At 46.6% G+C, this 20430-nt stretch overlaps 1 protein-coding gene across 8 annotated transcripts in view; it reads left to right on the top strand.

Annotated features, from left to right (window-relative positions):
* The window catches only part of LOC308492024 (uncharacterized protein C4orf50), a 104633-nt gene that overhangs the window by 79083 nt on the left and 5120 nt on the right, over positions 1–20430 (top strand). For 3 of the 8 annotated variants that reach the window (XM_081036305.1, XM_081036308.1, XM_081036307.1), the window contains one exon: positions 15838–18570. The exons of 2 other annotated variants lie outside the window; for them this stretch is intronic. In XM_081036305.1, coding sequence (XP_080892431.1) covers positions 15838–15967 — 130 coding nt within the window. In that variant the 3' untranslated portion in view covers positions 15968–18570. Of the gene's footprint in view, positions 1–15837; positions 18573–20430 lie in introns of those variants that run through there. 3 more of the 8 variants (XM_081036311.1, XM_081036313.1, XM_081036314.1) reach the window with 3 other exon arrangements.

Raw genomic sequence — 20430 nt, 5'->3', positions numbered from 1 at the left:
TGTTCCTGTCACCTAGACATCTCTGGTGACAGGGAGTGCACTATTGTTACTGGAAAATGGGCCCTTTTCAGCCCGGTGTGCAGGTTCTTGGCATTGTGAGCAAAGAATTGAACGAGACACAAAAATAAAGTGGTGAAAGAGTAGTATATTAGAAGAGATAGTACACTTCAAAGAAATAGAAGTGGACCCGAGCAGTGGAGAATGGCTCAAAGGCACTGACTGGAGACGACTTGGAGTTGTTATCCCATTTTCTCTCCAATGCGCTGTTCCTTTCCAGGTGTGGGACCACTTGATTGACACCTGTGATTGACAAGAGGCTTTTACCTCATCTTTTTAGACTGCGCATGTTGCTTCCCAGAATTCAATATTAATGAACTTCCGGGCACATGTATGATATTATAATGATGGTATAATGAAGCCCAGGTGAAATGAAGGTCATTGTGGCCTTGACTGCACAGGTGTGAGTGGCCCGTTTAATCCAGTTGGGTATTTTGTACCCATTTGTTCCTCATCGGGGTAGATAGTTACAATGAAAAGGGGAAGTTTTGGGTGGAGGGGGGAGGTCTTTTGGGCGATCACATTCTGTGGGTTATGCAGGAATGCAGAGACCCGATGCCTAGCTCTAACTGCCTCTAACTGCCATAAAATCTCTATGGTAAGTTGAGGAACAGGAGGTCTTTTCTTCTGTATCTGCTTCCTGCTGGACAGGGGTGTAGAGCTGTCCCTACCTATTGGGGGAGTCACAGAACTCTCACCTTATCTGACCTCTGATGAGAGGAAGGGGTCTCGAGATCCACATGGAAGACCGTGTTGGCTTCTTTGGTTGGGACTGGCAATCTTGCTGGGGTATCCTCTGTATCCCCAAGGCCCCTGAATAAGGAAAAATAGATTTTAATTAGTAAATTTAAAAGTGTTGGCTTAAAGAGCAGAGCTCAAAGCTATTGATGTGAGGTAGCTATGTGATGGAAAATCTGTCCACTCTGTGGAGCCTGTGGCCATTCAACCTGTCATTCAGGTGATGTCAGTGGTCCAGGAGTGAGGTCTGGAACAGGTTGGAGAAAAACATTAGGCTTCAATAATTATAATCAACAAATATGAATCATAAATTTCAGGATAATTATCTAAATCAGGGAATAGGAGATTTCTATGAGTCAGGTTAAAAACAATCTATTCCTTACGATTAAGAAACTGATTTAAAAAACGATTGTAACCAGGGGCTATGGAGTCAGAACACTAGAGAAAAGGAAACTTAGAGTTTCTAGAGTGAGAAACCCTTTCGTTTGGCCCATAGCAGCCTAGTTCATCTCGAAAGAGCTTTAATTCTTAGAAAAATCTTCATTTCTTAGAGCTGAAGTCATCTTACTCAGGGTCTATGAGGATAAGCATATTGACAACAAAACTCAAATAGTATCAAGTCTAGAGATGCATTTCACGTATGCCGCTTGTGAGATTGTCCCCATATGTCTGGTTTATTTCTACTTTCCCTACGTCTCCTCCCTGCTGTGTGCTGAGCCCTGAACTGGTGGCACAAAGTCTTAAAGCTGGAGTTGCCTGATGCTTGTCAAGCACCAGGTAAGAGCCCCCACCTCCCTCCTGCAAACGCACAATCCCCAGATCACATGTGGCCTGGGGGAAGGGACATGGTGGATAATAATAGTAGGTCCTACGGGATTGTCGGGAGTAGCAAAGTTGTATTAATTAGGAGAATATTAAATTAATACTAAATGAGTATTCAGCTAATAAAATCTGTCAAATGCCAGGCTCAGTGCTCGGTCCCGAGTCAATGTTCAAGCAGTGCTTGCCGTCGTCGTCGTGGCGCCCTCTTTGTTGTCATTATTCCTGGATTTGGAGTCAGACAGAGCAGGGTTCAAATCCCAACCCCACCGCTCACTGGCCTTGTATCCTCAGGCAAGGTGCTCCACCTCCCCGAGTATCAGTTTCTCATCCATAAAGCAGAAATTACAGTCATTATCTGGCATTATCTATAATTACCAGCAATGATCTCATTGTTGCTGAGATCATTAAGTTACACATGTAAAAGTAAACATATTAACAGCATGTGTAAGACAAGCAGCACACGAGGGCTCACGTAAAACACTGTTCCCGTCTCGCCGGTAACAGGAAAACCACGGAACCCCTCAGGAAGGTTGATTACCCCTCCCTCCTCGCAGAGCTGTGTGAGAGCCCAGAGAGATAATGGGAGGAAAGTGGTTTGTAAATGCTAAAGTGCTATAAACATGTTCATAACGATTATGACTAATTAAAATTTAGGGCAGCCTGGAGAGTAGCATGGTGTGAGATGATGCTCCAGCCTCCTGCCTTCAGAGGGTTTTTCAGAGACACGGAGTGAAAAACCAATCTCAGGACCTTCATCTTATTTGCATCTATCCGTCCATTCAACAAACACACTTCGAGTGTCCCCTCTGCGGAGTGGCCGGCACTGCCATGGGTGTGTGCTGGAGGACGGGTCTGCGCCTGCCCTCCGAGCACTGGCAGTTCATAGGTGAGGCATTTTGAAAAGTGATTTATAGCAAGAAACATCCCCCCAAAGACCTCCTCTAGGAGTCATGCAACGCATGGAGTGCCAGCCCTTTTTAAAAAGTGGGTTCTTCCCGCACCCGTGCCAGGCCCCAGACTATAAGCTCCTGGATGTCAAGGCCTCTGGCTTGTCCCCTGAATGTCCCCAATACTCAGCACAGGGCCTGGCACGTGGAAGTGTGGATAGCTGAATGTTGAGTTGCATGACTACGTTACTGAAGGCTGGTCTCTGAGCAGTTAGAGACTAGGTATGTGTCCCCAACCCAAGAGGTTATTTATTTGTCTCCCATCCATGCTGGGATCTGAGCTGGGCAGCCACCCTGAGATCTTGCAAGTTGGTGTTTCCTCTGGGTTTCCATTACCGGTTCCCTGCATTGGCCAGTGTCTGCAGTATCCATGGCGACTGGCACTGAGTGTGCCCGCTCACAAACCCGGGCCTTCCTCTGAACGGAAAACAGGCTCCTGAATCCAGGGCAGCACAGCCAACTCCAGAAATGGCACAGCACAGGGACCCTGAATGAGATCTCACATCTGCCCCCACCCTGCCACTCATTGGCAGAGAGAGCAACTCATCTGTCCTGGCCAGGAGATTTATTAGCAAGTCCTCTTGAAAATCACCAGGCTACATGGGACCTTGAGCGAGCCCTTGGCGTCCCCAGGCCCTTCTTTCTATCTGGAAGAGGGACACGGTCTGGACCAGTGAGTCTCAGCCCTGGCTGTGCATGAGAACCACTGGGGGAGCTTTCCAAGCCTGTGACACCCAGGCCCTGGGCCCAGAAACTCCGTCCACTTGGAGTAGGGGAGAGGGTGTCTGAGGACTGACACTTTGGAAGGGTCTCCAGGCATTTCTGACATGCAGCGCGGGCCCAGGTGATTCCCAGGGGGGGTGTCTACCTGGCCAATTGGATGCTCTAGTTTCTGCTTACAATGGAGGTGTGATTAAATGCAGAAGGGCCACAGAGGCTGTTAGGTTCCCTCATGTGCCTTTGAGAGGGGGAAACAGGGACAGTCCATTTACCAGCAGCCAGCTAAGACGTCATCTGCTCTCTCCTTGACCTTAATGCTTCCAGAGTAGGTCCAGACCTGAGCTCCACACCTCTCTGCAACGCCAGCCTGTGAGCCCAACGTGGGGCAGGAGCCTAGGTCATTACTGGTCACTGAAGCTGCCTGAACAACTTGCAAAGACTTGGCTGTGGGAAGAGATTGGCTTGTTTTCATTTCTCTTGCCAAAGGTGGTATTGTGAGCCAAATAGGAGCATGGCTCAGGAGCAGAGCTGCCCGGAGCTGAACTCCAGCAACACCCCTTTCTAGATGGGCTACCTTGGGCAACGCTCAGCACCTCGTGACTCCATTTCCTCCCCTGAGAAACAAGAGGTGCTGCATTTTGGGGTGGTCAGGAGGATTCACTGAGAACAGCCGCCAGCATATCGCACCACAGACACCAGCGATCATTATATGATTATGACTCTTATTATTGTTATTATAGCATTTCTTAAAGGAGAGAGAAACATTGGTGCTTCTTGTCAGTGGAAGGTGCAAAATTCTTCACTTTATTTTGTTTGGGATTATTTGTTTCTCAGAAAAGAAAGATGGCTAAACATTAAAACCCAGATATGAATGAAAAACAGAGAATCAGTTCAAAACTCTTTGAACCCAGATGACATGGTATCTGTTCAGGATAAGTGACATTCAGTTATTTATCGAACATCGATTAAATCCATCCTATGTGCCAGGCTCTGGGCTCGGTGTCAGAACTCCAGCAAAGATGAGACCGATATAACTATCTATCCTCACAGGGCTCACAGCAGACTTAAACGGTACATAAATGCTTAATAAGAAATTAATTTCAATTATGATAATTGCTTTGAAGAGGAATGTGAGCGTCTATGACAGGGGGCCTCTGGATGGGAAAACTTCCAAAGGAAGCAACAACTAAGCTGAGGTCTGAAGGATGAAGAGAAGCTCTGTGGGTGTGGCAGAAAGAGCGTTCCAGCAGAGGGAACGGCACATGCAAGTCCCTGAGGCAGGAGAGAACCTGGCCACTCAAGGGATGGTGAGGAGGCTGAAGTCCCTGCAGGGCAGTGAGCGAGAAACGGTGCTTGGGAGGTGTGGTCAGGGGGCAGGCTGGGTGGGCCTTGGCGCTTTCCTCCAAGTACAATAGGAAGCCACTGGAGAGATTTGAATCAGGGGCGTGACCTGCCCTGGTGTTTGTTCCCTGGGGCTGCTGTTTGGAGAGTAGATTGCAGGATCACAAATGTACGCAGAAGCAAAAGACCAGTTAGGAAGCCCCAAGGTGGTGAGTGTCACTGAGGAATTGACATAGCCAAATGTCGAAATCCTCACATTCAGGTAGAATTGGGGCTGGGGGTGATGGTTGGGGAAGGAGCAGGAGAAAGGAACCAATATGGACGGAACACACGCTGTTTGTCATTTGAATTTTCACACAAGACCTGAAAAAGGATTCTAACCCAGAGCCAGCCACCCCTCCTGCTCCATGAAGCCTGCCACTCACACCCCTGCTGTGGTTGTCACGCCAGTGGGCCTCTCCTTTTGTCTGTGCGGTTGGGTTTTGGGGGTCTCCTGTCTCTGGTGGCTTTTTCTTGGAGCTTCATGATGACACAAGGGACAGTGCGGTTTCTTTTTCAAATGTTGCCCTTTCACGACATGTCTTACCATCGGACCCTGGAACCGTTTTTTCAGTCATCATTTGCATGGGCCTGGCCCCTGGGCTCTCTGTTGAATGACTGGCCACATCTCATTACACTCTGAGCTGACTGCACCACCTGCCCTGGGCTTCTGCGTGACCTGTGATGGCTTCTGGATGTCAGAGGCTGGATGTCTCTGGACGACCTGTGCAAATTGAGACCTGGGCGTGATGAGGCTGAAGGACTGGGGGCTGGGTAAAGAAATGCCTTCTGGGGTTGGACATGGGCCTCGAGACTCAAGAAGGAGACCTGCTGTAGCTTTCAGTAGAAACAGAGGACCTGAAACCCTCAACTTCTTTGCATTACCAGCCCAAGGTCGTAATTCTTTTTGTTTTTTGAAAGACCACTGATATTTTTTGGTTCAACTGCCCTTCATGTTTTGTTTTATTTTAGGTAAATGTTAAAGATGTCTAGTTTTCTGACCACAGGCTTTCTGAGCTGGGCCCCACAGTAACTTCAGGAGCTCTCTGGTCCCTATCACAGGGAAAGAAGCAGCCAAGGAGAAACAGAAAGCTGGAGAGAGCTTCCTGGCTGTACGTGGGACGCTGGTCACAGCTGTGAGTGGAGCTCCTTTACCCCTGGGGATGGCTGCTCACCCCTCCCTCCTGGCCATAACGTCCTTTTAAACCCAAGCCACTTCAGTTTGGTTTTGTCACAGGCCAAGTCAAATTGTATGTACAGATACATGACCTGGTGTATCTCAGTAAAATATACAGGTCTGGGTACAACGTTTTCCCAACAGGTGAGTAAGTAGGGCCAAAGGAGTTCTCAGGAAAAAAAGAAGAGGCAACTAATGTGGACTGAGCTTCTAGAATGTTCCAGGCACTGAACTCACCACTATACTTCCATTCCTTAATGTGAAGGAAGAGTGAATCTAGTAAGAGGCACTAACTAGGCTGCAATAGAACATCTCACCTGTCAAGGCGACAGCTGCACGGCCTCAGGGTTGGTCTGGCATCTCAGTGATACCCTCAACCACTCAGTTTCTTTCCATCCTTCAGATCCATTGTCTTCAGCTTGTTAGTTTCTTCCTGGAGAGTATTGCCTCATGTCACAAGGGGGCTGCTGCAGCTCCGGGTTTCACATCTGTGTCCTAAGTGGAAGCAGGAGGCAGCCCTGTCCCAGGTGCTTCTGGCAGGTTTTGTTTTGTACTTGTTCAAAGGGTGTCCATGGCCATTCCTACCTGAGACCAAATTTCCACTTTCCCAACCTCTAGGCTGGGAAGTGACAAAGGAGAAAGTGATCGGGAATAGCTGTAGATCAGCCAGTAACTTGTGTCTTTCTTTTCCTAGCAACGTGAGCACATGTAAGGGTAAGAGAATGTGCTGTGCTGGGAATGGTGGTAACTGGATGTGAGTGGACCTTACTGCGTATGGGCAGGGCGGGAAAAAATGACGTTGACAGACAAGATGAAGGACCTGGCATGACGATGGGAGCCACCACTTAAGCGCCGAAGCCACGTAGAGGAGTGTCAGGACTAGATTCACATTTGAGAAAGATTATTCCAGCTGTTATCTGGAGGGTGGCTTGGGAACTGGCCTGGATCAAGTGAGAGGAACTGGCAGTGCCCATCCTGTGAATTGAAGATAATATTTGCAGGTGTAGAATTCAGAGTAACTTTTTTTTTTGAGCTGCTTATTGGACCAAGAAGGAAACTGGACAGATAAAGGAGACTAAACTGAAACTCATGAGAAATCTAGGAAAATCTATCCAAGTGGGCAAATATGGTGCCTACATCTGAGGTTTGATTGGATGGAACTGGCTTTTCTTTGCACTTCTCTGTGCATAAGCAAATTCTAGGCCACATTAACTTACAGACTCAGCCATGTAAAATAAGGACACGGTTATATCCAAGAGACAGTGGGTACAAATTATTTTAACACTGTAGAACGGGACATTAAGTGTTTCTAATAAGTGAAAAATGACAAGTTCCATCACACATGTTCCTTCATATAGGTCTGTCTTTGTAATAGAGGCCAGAGTGTACGTATATACCTATTAAAAATACAAGTTATAAAAATTAATTCAAGTGATGTATGCTTAGTACAAAAAAAGGAAAATAGAGAACAGCTGTTCAGAAGAAAATATCAAAAACCATGAAAACAAAATCTCTGTTGCTATTTTGACCATGTCCTGTTTTATCCCTATGGGTAAAAAATTTCTGTACAATATTGGAAATCATAACCAATGCACAATTCCATATACTGCTTTTTCTTTTAATTTCATCTTATAGGCATTTTCCTCATGCTAACATAGTTGTCATGAAGTTCCCTTTTCCAGGGTATATAACGCAAAGCTTTCTTGCCCTTTTATTGGACAACAGAGTGGCCTCCCTTCTTGCTATAATAAACAATGCGGTGGTTAGCATTGTGTATAAATTTTAGTCTTCATAGAAGACTATTTCTTGGAGATCGGTTCTCAGAAATTGAATGACTATCTCCGAGGGAACAAACATTTTTAAAGCCATGGATACCTATTGCTGATGCAGAAATTCAAACTCATGCTAAAAGTTAAATTAAAGATAGACAATGCAGTGAGAAAGGCCTGTGTCTTGTATTCTCTGCCTTGGCAGCCTGTGGTGTGGACATTACGTCTGAGGACGATTTGTTGCCTTATTTTTAAATAGGATCAATACGCCCAGAGCCCCAGTCTAATGAGATTCAGAGGGGCCTCAACTCGTGAACGAATCCATCAATTAGTCCAGAATGTTAAGAACAGTGAAAGTGAAAATGGCCCCAATGAATCTTGATATTGAAACACAGATGAGGGCACTTGGAGGAAAAAAGCCTTTTATCTTTATCTACATTTTCTGTATCCCATAGAATTAGGAAGCTCATGGAAACTGAACAGAGGTTCATCTGTTTTATATTAATAGTATACGCCTTTTCCACATTACACACTAGAACACTCGTGCCTTTGCTCAAAATTTATTTCAAGAATAATCATCACATGTCTGCCATGCTCCAGAAATTGTGCAAGGCACTGGGACATTTGGAATATGGGGTATGGCTCATCTTCAAGGAGCTATCAGCTGGTATATCCCTTATTTGCCCAGGCTCAGAGTCTAGCTCTGCCCTTTGCCAAGGCCTCTGAGTGTCGCCTTCCTCACACCAGCCCTGTGAGGTGGGCATTACCCCCCGCGTTTTACAGGTGGGGAAACTGAGGAAGAGCAAGATTCAGTAATGAGCCCAAGGTCACAGTGGTAGTAAGTTATGAAGCCAGTGCACCTTGTCATCATGGCTCTGTGGAAAAAGACAGGCGTGAAACCGTTGCAGGAAAGAGGGTTCTTGCCTACTTGCAGGAAAGAATTCAAGAGCGAGTCAGATAATAAAGTGCAAGTGGTTTTTTGAGTAAAGATCTACTCTGAGTAAGAGACCACCTCGGTTTGATGTGTGGCAGTAATTTTTGTTTGGTGGGTGTTTCACAGGGACATGAAGGGGAGGAATAGTCTGTTCGTTCCAGGAAATGGGTGGGCTTTTCTGAGAGTCAGGGAAACACCCCTTTTTTTGACCTTATATGGCCCTTTTTGGAAGTGTCCTGGAGCTGGTAGGTGTGTTATTTAGTATGAAATGTATTTTAATGAGGGTATAATGAGGCTGGAGGTGGCTTGGAAGTGAACTTCATTGCCATCTTGGTCTTGGCCCATCCTGGCTGGTTTGTGCTACATTCTGGTTTACAGGTTTTTCACCCTCGTTTTATTTCCTGTCCTTGGGTGTCCTGTGCCGTCCTATCTCAATTCTTTGAAAGTAATTTGGAGAAGCTGCTTCAAATGCTTTGTACACGGATGCTGGCTTGTTGTATTTTCAAGTCTTATCTACTGCAGCTATAAAATCATTCTGCACATTCCAGTTCTCTCCTGTCACTTTTGCATTCATTCATTCATTCCTTCATTCCTTCTCTCATGTATCTACTCTCCCCAAATACACACACAGTGCTGTGCTGGAGTTGGCGCCTCTTGGCTCGTGAGTGCTGATGGTCAGCATCTTACTACCTCCTCGGTGACATCCCCTCGGTGGCTTGAAATCAGCCATAGTGAGAGTTTTTACACCACAGAAATTGGCAAACTCTAAAAATCAGGTCTGTTTATTTATTTTTTTTCCTGAGAGCCAGTTGTGAACATTTACCGGCTCACCTCTGCACCGTGCCCCGCTGGGGCCTGAGAGCAGCAAGCTGCCCCTTCATCTTCTCACCTTGTGGCAGACAACCTGTATCAGGCTGCTCTGGGCAGGGGAAGCAGGCAGAACTGGGCTTTTCTCTCTGTGCTCCTGTCACTCTGAGGAAACCACAGAGCAGACGGGGTTCATTGGAACTGGGCTCAGTGTATCTCAAAAGAGGCCCATCTCTGTGAGTGAACCCTGTGCTGGGGTTTTAAATGTGCATAAAATATCTCCTCAGCAGCCTGTCACACATTCTAGGAAGTCTCATTTTAATTCCATTCATGGATGAATTTCTGTAATGTTATGATTTATGATAAGAAATATTATTTCTTATTCATCCACTGTTTCAGGCATAGAGCTCCTAAAACATTTGGCGTTTCCTAAGTGTCCAGAGTGACCAAGATGTCTTTTGTTCTGTTAATGCGATGATATTTGGAAAGTCCCTGGGTAACATAAGGGTGGGGACTGGTTGCCAGAGGAATGAACAAGGTGATTGGAGGACTGAAACTTTCAGTCTCACCCCAGAGCTCGAGTTCAATGGCAAATGGACAGTGATTTAACCAATCATGCCCATGAAATGAAACCTCCATAAAACCCAAAAGGATGGGGTTCATAGAACTTGCAGGTTGGTGAACCAGAAAGCATCCACGAGCTGGGAGGGGACCCACCCTAAACTCCATGGGGACAGAAATTCCTGTGCTCAGGACCCTTCTGGACCTCATCCTACGTACCTCTTCATCTGTACCCTTCATACCCTGCATAATCAACTGGTAAATGAGTAAACGTTTCTCTGAGTTCTGTGAGCCCCTCTAACAAATTAACTGAACCTGAGGTGGGGGTAGTGGAAACCAAAAATTTATAACCAGTCGGTTAGAAGCATAGGTAACAACCTAAACTTGTGATCGGTGTCTAAAGTGGGGGCAGTCTGGGACTGAGCCCTTAACCCATGGCACCTATGCTAGCTCCAGGTAAATAGTGTCAGACTTGAGTTAAATTGTAGGACACAAGTATCCACTGAGAATTGGAGAATTGTTTGGTGGTGTTGGAAGAAAACACACATTGGAATTTCCTAACAGTCTAAGCTGTCCAGTGGAGCACAGGTGGTGAGCGCCCCATGAGAGGGTGTATGCAAGAAGTGTTTGAGAAAATCCATTCCAGATGCTTGAGGAAAGGGGAGTTCTGGCTTTGAGAAGGGCCAGGAAACCCCACAAGTTCTGAAAGCAGAGAGGTAGAAGAAACCATCAGCTCTGGTGAAACATCTATTAGAGAAATAGACATATCATACTACTTTCACATTCGATAAACACACACACACACACACACACACACACACACACACACACACACACACACACACACACTGTGAGCAGCTTGAGAGCAGAGACTTCAGCTTCTTTCCCCCTGACACTAAAAGAGCTTCTTGCCCAGCTCTGGGCACATAGAAGGTTCTGGATGAATGCTGGCAGGGGTGAAGTAGTGAGAGCATTGGTTGGAGAACTGGGAAGCTATTCCCAGCTGAGCCAATATCGAGCTGGGTGATTATTGGGGAGACACTTTTTCTCTCTGAGGGTCTGTTTCCTCCACTAACTATACAAGGATGTATTTTAGGTGACTTCTTGAGAATAACTAGTATTCTAATTCAAACACTGTAATTCACACCAAACCTGTTTATAGCATAATGTAAACTGTAAACAGACAGCACTGGAAATATAAAAATTAGTGGCCAGATGGAGCAGACTGAGTCGATTCTTCAATTTTGAAGGCTTTTGTTTAGAAAAAGAAAGTCATGAATTTTACATTTGATTCCCTTTACCTGCAAAAAATGCTGACTATTCCCTGAGGAAATAAGTTGGAACGGGGTTGTGTTCAATGAGAATCACATTATGTTGACCCAGGTTTAATCTCCTTTGCGGGCACTTGTCCTGCTCAGCAGCAGTTTCTCACCTGGTTGGGCAGGTGAGTCTGTGGGCCCTGGAGTCTGATGGGTCTCCTTTAAAGTCCCAGTGGCACCACTTCCGGGATGGGGGACCTCAGGGAGATCTGTCTCCAAGCCTCCATGCCCTCCTCTGTAAATGGGGAAAACGAGGAGCGCGCGTTATGGGGGGGCTCTGAGGATCCATTGTGGTGACGCCTGTCACCGACTCAGGGTGGTGGCCGACACACAGTAGGTGTGGTCCAGGGTTGCTGTCTTTGTGACTCTCGATTGTATTGCCCCTGCTCGTCCTTCCACCTGGAGCACTGGGTCCCCTGCGGCAGGTGCTGTCCCATAACCCACCCCAATCTCCTCAGACTTCCCTCTTCACAATCCTGATTGCCTGGGATCCTGTCCGGCAAGGTCCTGAGAGCACAGACTGCATTGACACAAGTCCCCAGCACTCCGCCCAGTGTGCTGCAGGGAGCGGGCACCTGCTTAATTGACTGAGCTGGACTTCCCGTTCCGATGAGAGACACATGAAAAGGGAAAGTATTTCTGGCCCAGGAACAGCTCCTGATGAAGTAAGTGTTGGTGGGATGGAAGCTCCTAGCCCCCAAACGCCAAAGAAGATGAAACTAAAGCCATAACCCACTGGATGTGCCGGCTGGTACAGGGAGCACTTGCCATCAATTGCTCACTCATTTGTTCCACCACTAGACACCTAACACTGCTTCTGTGACCATGGCAAGTGTGCTCAGTGTGCAAGGAGTTCACGTGGCCACCGTGTGACGTGGAAGGGTTTACATTTTTCAAAAGAGGAGATGAGAGATGTGGGCAGGGCTAGACATTACAGGGTCTTGGAAGTCTTGCTAAGGAGCTTGGATTTAACCTAAAAGCAGAGAACGACGGAGTGCACGCAAGGGAGTGATGCCATCAGCTTTCTGGTGATTCTAGCTGCTGTGTGGAGAGTGGATTGGGGTGGGAAGCAGGAGGCTGTCCCAGTGGTCCAGGTAAGAGAGATGGTGGGGGTCTGGGCTGGGGAACGGCCGTACAGAGGAGATAGGAAGACAGAGCAGAGAATACCAGTTTTGTACTTTCCAGGCATTTTTAATCAGATCAGCACTGCTTTGATTTACAGATAAGAGTGAGAGAAAGGGAAGTGACAAAGAGGTCCCCGAGTACGACCTTCGCATTTCCTCTATTCATCCCGGCAGAAATTGCATAACCTTTGGGGTCCAGTGAATGGTGTCAAGGATAGTCATGTCTGTGCTGGCCCTGTCAGCATATTCTCTCATCCAGGAGCTCTTATCTTCACTGAGGTCTAGAACTAAGTAGGGCACAGACGAGTGTCCCCATTTTTGCCCTCATTTTCTGATGCCCAAGGGTTTCCCCCTCGCCATCATGTGGTTCTCCACCATTATCTGCTCACACATTTCCTTCCCCCACTGGACTGTGAAGTGAGGCTTCAGCTGAGTCCTGTCCCACTCTCGGGGGCTGTGAGTGCCTGCCGCGATTTTATAGAATCATCGAGTCACAGGGTTGGGAAAGACCTTAGGGTCCACTGGTCACAGGTTCCCCCAAATGCAGGGGTCCCCCCGATAGCCCCACATCTGCAGGCAGTGAGCTCATTGCTTCCTCCAAGAAGTCATCATGATGTCTCAGTAGGGTGCCTTTCATGCTTCTTTCTCTGACTCTCCACTGGCGCCCACTGTTATTTCTGGGAAGCCAGCATTTCATTCTGTGTGGCGTTACTGTTACCTGTCGGTTTCACTCCCTCAACTGTGAGGCTCTTGAGGACAAAATGCCTGTGTTTTATTCATTTCAACATTCTCCATACCCTGGAGCACAGTGCTTAGTAGGTACTTGCACAGGTACTTAACAATGAGCAAATAAGTGAATGAAGGAGCAAATGAATGAACGAGTGAGTGCGTGAATGAATGGCTGGCTCTCACTGTTCAAAGTTCTTCTTTACCCTCAGCTGAAAGATGCCTCCTGGTAACCACCACTTTCTGAGCTGAAGTCCACTCATTGACTCCACACAGGCTCACACTGTCCTCTTCCTCATGGTGGCTTCTCACAGGGTGAAACTACAGTGGTCTGCTTCCTGTTCTCCAAACATTCCAACCTGTTCATCCAAGCTTGTTCCCACTTAAGCCTTTTGCACGTCTCCCCCTTCCACCTAGGACACTTGACTTCCATTTCTCTCTGTGCTGGATTTTTCTTGTCATTTGGGTCTCAGCTCGAATATCACCTCCTCAAAAGAGGCCATTGCTAACCAGTCAATCTAGAGTAACCTCCCCTTGCTCCTTCACCACTATATCTTTCTCTGCAGAATCCTGGGTGATTTCTTCAGGTCTGTCTTCCAGTTCATGTAATCTCTCTACACCTGCATCTGATCTATTGTTTAGCCTGTTCATTGAGGTCTTATAATAGTTAGTCTATTTTTCAGTTACAGAATATATACATGAATATTGTTAGCATTCTTATTTTAAAGTCTTTTTATAATTTCTGTTACATGTAATCCCCTTGTAGTGATTTCTCTATTCATTATCTCTGCTGACCATGTCTCAGGAGTTGAGTATATTTATACTGTTATCATATTTAAAATGTAACTTTATCAGGAATTATCATCTGTGAGTAACTCACATGGGTCATAGAGGTGAGCCCTCTAGGAAAGAGTTGTTACGCTAATTTCTTGATAAATGCAAGATCGATACAAGCCTCGTGCATCAGCCTCGTGCGTGTTGTAGACAAGGGATGATGATTTCTGGTGTTTGGTGTCACTCACCTGATTCCAGTAAAAAAGAATTGACTTCTTTTGCTTTGTTCTCAGACTGAAGCATCACCCAATGCAGCAGCAGAATTCAGATATGAGGAACTTAATGCATGAGTTAATGCATAAGAGTTACCCAGATTAATGCATGAACATTGAATTTATTGAAAACATAGATTTCTGAGACTGACCTCCTGGATACTGACTCCATAAATCTGGGAATGAGCCCAGGAATCTGAATTCCTAAGTTCTCCAAGTGATTCTGATATAAAGTTTGGGTAACAATGGTACGATAAGCATTGAGGATTAAAATTAGATTTATTTTTGTCTTGTTTATGTCCTTCAAATAAAAGAATTGAAAGCAGCTTACAAGGTATATGTAAATACAGTTTTGAAAACTAGACTTAAAAAACACCTACACAAACAAATAAAGAAGTGAGATCTGACTTTATTTACTCCAATATCAGGGGCACATGGGGTGATGTAGGGGTGGGCGTCTTCGCCAACATCCTTATCACGATGTGGCCATGAGTGGTGTGTAAGCCATTGTTTTCCATCTCTGGAGACCCTCAGCATTGCTCCAAAGCCCAGGTTGGTGAAATCAGTTATGGGGGTGCAACTGTAAAGGGATGCTGCTCTCGTTAGGGTTTTAATATTTCTGGGGTCCCCTTCTGTAAAGTGTCAGATTGCCCAATACATTGATTGATCTAGCAGAACCCGTGAAGGTTCCTCCTGGCAAACTGCTGTGCTAAGCCCCTCCCAGCCCAAGTGGCTTCTGCCCAAGCTGTTTCTGCCCAGAAAACTCCTTTTCATCTGTAAGACTCCACTCAAATATCACCATCTTCAGGCAGTCTTCCACCTCCACCACCTTCATTTTTCCCTTCCTACATTCTTCATTAATTGAGCCCTTACCATGTTCTGGCACCTCTCTGGAGCCTTCTTATTTCCCTCCATCCTAGCACCTGCGACACTGCACACCTTCCCAGCCTCATCCCCTGCCCGGCTGTCTACACAGCTGCTCTGCTCTCCACACTGGCTTTTGTGCTCCTAACTCCTCTCTGCAGGACCTTTGCACAGGCTGCATCCATTCACTGGTAAGCCCCTCCGCCCACACACTCCTGCTGCCCTTGCTTTGATTTTTACTTCCCGGACCCTGGCAGTTGTCTTACTCTGCCCTCCTCCTTCACAGTTATACCCAAGACATAACATGTATTTTGTGATTCCTAGATTATCCTGCCTCCTCAACCACACTGTAATCTCACAAGGGCACACACTGTAACCCCAGTGCCTAGCACTGAACCTGACATATAGGAGGTGCCCGATAACTTTTGTTGACTGGATAACTGAAAATATACATCCCTGAGAACCTCAAGCACTCTCTTTGTTTGGATCAGTTGTTCTTAACCTTACTTTGGCCATTGGCCCTCTGAGAGCCTCATACAAGCTAGAAACCCTCTCTGCACAAATATAGACGAATGCTTCCTCACATAAAGTTTCCATACTGTCTCAGCGTTCGAAAGCACCCAAAATAAAGGGAACATTGTCTATTAATTCTAAGCTGAGATTCTTTTCTAGAGAGAGCAGCTGATGAATTGGACATAGCTATCAGGATTTAAGCCCACCACATTTAGAGATGACAGAGGGCCTCCCACATCCCAAAGCTTTGTGCGATCGGATGGCTTCATCGAGATACCACACTGGTTGGTATGTGCCCTTTAAGAACTCACCTCCTTGCTTTTGTTGTTGCAGAAAAGAAGACAGCACAGAGGCGAGCCCATCCAGCTGGAACATATTTACATCCCTCCCAAATGAGCGACAGAACAGAGGTGGCCCCATGATTTGCGATCCCTTCCAGGGAGCTGAGTTACCAGCCAAATGACCCTCTTTCTATTTTAAGTCATTCATGGGGACATCTTTATGCTAGCACCAACTGCATGGCCCAAGAGATGGCTGTAGAATGTCAGAAGCCTGTATGTATTGGCATGGGGTGTTGGAAGGAACCCGGGACTGGAGTCCCAAGGCCCTGGCTGGCTCCGTCACTTTTCAGCTGCGGCACTTTGCACAAATTACTTATGTTCTTGAACTTCCACTTCTGCATCTGTTTGAGGGTCCTAACGCCTACTTGACAGTTTTGTTCTGACAACGAAATGAGCTCATGGCTGCAGAAGTGCCTCGAATACTGTCAGACGCTTCCCACGTGTTTGGGATCGTTGTTGTTTGTAAAGTGTGAATCCATCTTCTCTCTTTCATGATACCGACCATCGCTCAGGAGCATACTCTACCAGAAGTACTCATTACACGTACTGTACTTGTAGCTGCCACCCAGGAGGGGGAATGTGAGGCATGGCAGGATAATGGTTTTAAAAATCTTAGCAGCCTTCTTGATATTATAGAGTTCCTGTCTGCCCATGGGACAGAGCTCAGAGAGTTTCTAGACCACAGCAGGTACACAGGCGGCCCTCGGGCCAGATCAGGCTTACAAACGTGTTGTTGTGCTTACTTTTTTAAAAATCATAAAATTCGCATAATGTCAAATTTACCATCTTAATCATTTTTAAATGCCCAGGTCAATGGCATTAAGTATATTCACATTTCTGTGCACCCAGCACCACCATCCATCTCCCTGGCTTCACTCCAAGGCTCTTCTCTGTTGCTGGATGTGAGTTGCCTCTGTATCTGGGCCCTACCTGTTCTTCTGCCAACCCCGGATGGCGTGCTTCTCCTGGGCCCCTGACCATTGCTCTCCACTGGTATTTCTGCCTCCTTGTGGTGCTTCTGTTACCACCGCCCTGTCCAGAGTCCTCGAGGGAGACCTCTGAGCAACTTTCGGGCTGGTGAGGCATCCCTGGGGGCGGCCAGGTGTGGCCCCCGGCAGAACCCTGCAGCTTTGCCTTCAAGCTTTGGATGAAATGTAAACGTGAATGGAAAAGCACTTTGTAAACTCTTATGTTCTGTATAAATATACTGGATTTGACTTTCACAGGCTAGAAAGCTGAGAGACCAGCTGGTATGGGAGAGAGAGATTAGGGTCTAAACCAGAAGCACTGGGCTGAAGTTAGGCTGTGCAACTGCTTAGCTCTGAGACCATGGGACAGTCGCTTCCCCTCCTCAGTTTACTCACCTGGTAAAGGGGTAATAAAATACCTGCCTCAGCACCTGCAGTGAGCATTAACGGGTAAACTGAATGGGAAAGCACTTTGCAGACTTCAGTGCTGGGCATATGCTCTATCCATGTCACCGATTCCATGCATATCTATTATGCACCTACTGTGTGTCGTTCTGAACAAGGTGGTCTGTCTTATGACAATTTGGAAAAGGACCTCAGGCTAAGGAAGAAAAGAATTGCCTGTCAGATGGTTGTACTGTGCACTCATGGATTATGATTAGCAACAGCCAGCGAGTTGGCATGGCAACATTTCCCCACGAACTGCTAGGCAGTGTTCTTAAAATAGGTTTGCCAGAGGTGTGACAGGCTGACTCACACAGGCAGTGTGGTCTGACGCTTCTGCAGACCAAGGTGGGCAGCACCACCCCTGCGTGCTCACTCAGAGTGGTCAAGCCACTGCTCTTCCCAAGCAGGCCAGTGGCACGGTCATTAAGACAACAGAGCCAGACGCATCCTTCATTAAAGCTGCAGACTTTATCGAGGATAAACACTGCTGCCTTTCCCCATTTTACAGGTGGGCAAACTGAAGCGCAGCGAGGTTAAGTGGCTCACGCATAGTCACACAGTCTCTTGATGGCAGTTGGGACTGAATCTGGTTCTGATGTCATTCATGGAGGGTTCTCCCACTGAGCCACAATGCACACTCTTCTGATTTGGAATTCTAGATCTGGGTCTCATGCCATTTTCTAATTGCATTTTCTGAAATCTTCCGATTTCATTTTCTAATAGGTTACAATCCACATGGCATCACTTAGCAACAGGAATTAGATCAAGGAATCCTCTCCATGCCCCCATTCCCCTTGTGAAGTCCCAAGCTATCATGGAGACTCCCCTGGTTCTTGGCATGGCTGAGATGACTGCGGTTTCCGTCCAGCCCTCCACAGCCTCCCCTACCCCAGTTTCCCAGTGTGAAATTCAGGCAGCCAAGCTGATCACCAGCTTACCACTTGTTTTGCGATGAGATTCCTGGATGAGTTCAGTCACCCATTATCGCAGAGGAGCGGGAACCCAAGTCCTAAAAGATGAGTTCCTGTCTTACTATCTGTGTTACTCAGCACTGTAGTGAACACACTTCACAAACTGGAGGGGGTGGTGCTTTGTACCTTCAGGCTGGTGCGTTTCTGCTAAGAGATCACAGCTCTTGTTTAATTCCAGGGTGGAATTCCAGGTCTGGAATGCAAAACTTGAGCACTCAGTCAACTTGTGAGAACAGGGTGCTAGACATTTCTGACATGGTTTAGATAGTCAACCTTTTTTCTCTCTATTCAGACAGTGCCTTGCAGGGGAAGGGGCTTTGGGCTGGGGGGAGGAGTGGACGGGGATGTCGCATGAGCTCTGCCACTCTCCCCCATAGGCCATTTGCAGGATGTAAAGCTTGCACTCGGTCCTAGTGGTGATTTTGCACTGTTTGCACGTTGCACTCACCTGCAGAACCCTTTAAAAAACCAAAGCCAGGAGGCGCCTGCTCAGTCCAGTTGGTTAGAGCGTGAACTCTTAACACCAAGGTTGCCGGTTCGATCCCCACATGGGCCACAGTGAGCTGCGCCCTCCACAACTAGACTGAAACAACTGCGATTGGAGCTGATAGGTCCTGGAAAAACACACTTAAATAATAAATAAAAATTTAAAAAATATATTTAAAAAAAAAACAAACACCAAAGCCAGGCCCCACTCCAGGCCCCTTAAATCAATCAGGTTGTCTTGGCTGGGGCCCAGGCAAGGGGGTTTTAAAAGCCCCCCAGTCATTCTAATGGGCATCGAGGGGGTGAACCCTCAGACCATAGTCACACAGCTCTCCCATCCCCTGTGTTAATTGAATTCTCAGGTGCTGCTGTGGGGTTCTTCCACGTTGGACTCATGTTTGTTTCTGTTCCTCCTGGGAAAGAAATGTGTACCCAGGAGTGGCAGGAGGAAACGTCTCATCTTTGAAATATTTCTGATCATGAGTCGGCTTTGCAGACTTTCCTTCAGAGGCCCTTTTAAGCAGCTAATGGTTCTTATGGAAACGACATGCGTGGTACACCGTGGGACTCAGCTGCGCTGTGCCAGGACCTGTATGCCGAGCTCGTTGGTGGCTGATCTCAGGGCAGTGACACGAAAGTCACTGGGCATGTAATAGGCACATGAAGTGGACATCTTGGGTTCAGCTGCACGCATCCTCAAATCTTTCAGAAACAGATATTCTAAGTCCACCATGATACATAAATTTACCAGTGTATAAGCACATAGAAGCACATTTCTATTCGGCATTTGTAGCAATGGCCAACCATGTTCCTACCTGGCTTTGAAATAAATTCTTTGGAAATTCCCTGGTGGCTTCAGGAGGCAGAGGAGGGAGGAGAAACCCCTGGGGTTTGTTGATGTATTTAGTCCTCTTTCATGTGTTATGAGAATTTCTAGAAAAAGATGGTGCATGCCTGGGACCTAAAACTGCTTTTTAGAAGTCAGTAGGCTTAGGATGGAAGGATTGGGCTTTCTTTATCCCGTTTGATTTTCCCCTAAATCCTACTCCTGTTTCAGCAAGCACTGCTGCTATCCAAATCTGACTTCTGCAACCTTGGTGTAAATGTGTTACACAGAGTCATGGAAAGACTAATGGGAGAAGTGACACCATCAGCATCAGGTTTGCTCCAACACCATTTTTTTTGGTCTTTGAAAAACGTCATCAGGCTATACCCAAAGGTAGACAGATGACAGCTTTATATGATGATAAAACAAGGGAAGAGAAAGACAAAGGAATAGGATGGTTCAAAATGGTTGAACACTTGCTATAAACTTGGAATCAGTATTTTCTTCTTAAAGTAATATAATACAGTGTTTGTAAATGTGTCATTAAAAGTCGTTGTGGCAATAAATATCTACACAGCAATGTTATAGCTATTAACCATTAGACTTTTCATTGGGGTGAGGACGAGTTCTGCCTCTAACAGAGAGTGGAAGATGAGTTATGGGTCAGTTTACAGTGGGTTTGAACTATGACTCTCCCACCAACTGGTTGTGTTAGCGTGGAACAACACACTTGCCTGTCTTAGTCTCAGTGTCCTCTATGGAAAGGTCAGGGAAGGCGTGGACATTAATGAGATAGCGTGTGTTTCCTAAAGCACTCAGCACATATTAGTGCTCTGTGACGTTGGGCACTCGCCCCCCAACTCTTTGAAAATGCCCAGATGCATTTC

Source organism: Rhinolophus hipposideros (genome assembly GCF_964194185.1).
Source record: "Rhinolophus hipposideros genome assembly, chromosome: 1".
In the NCBI taxonomy this organism is placed as follows: domain Eukaryota; kingdom Metazoa; phylum Chordata; class Mammalia; order Chiroptera; family Rhinolophidae; genus Rhinolophus; species Rhinolophus hipposideros.
This window is presented reverse-complemented; position numbering and strand designations above follow the sequence as displayed.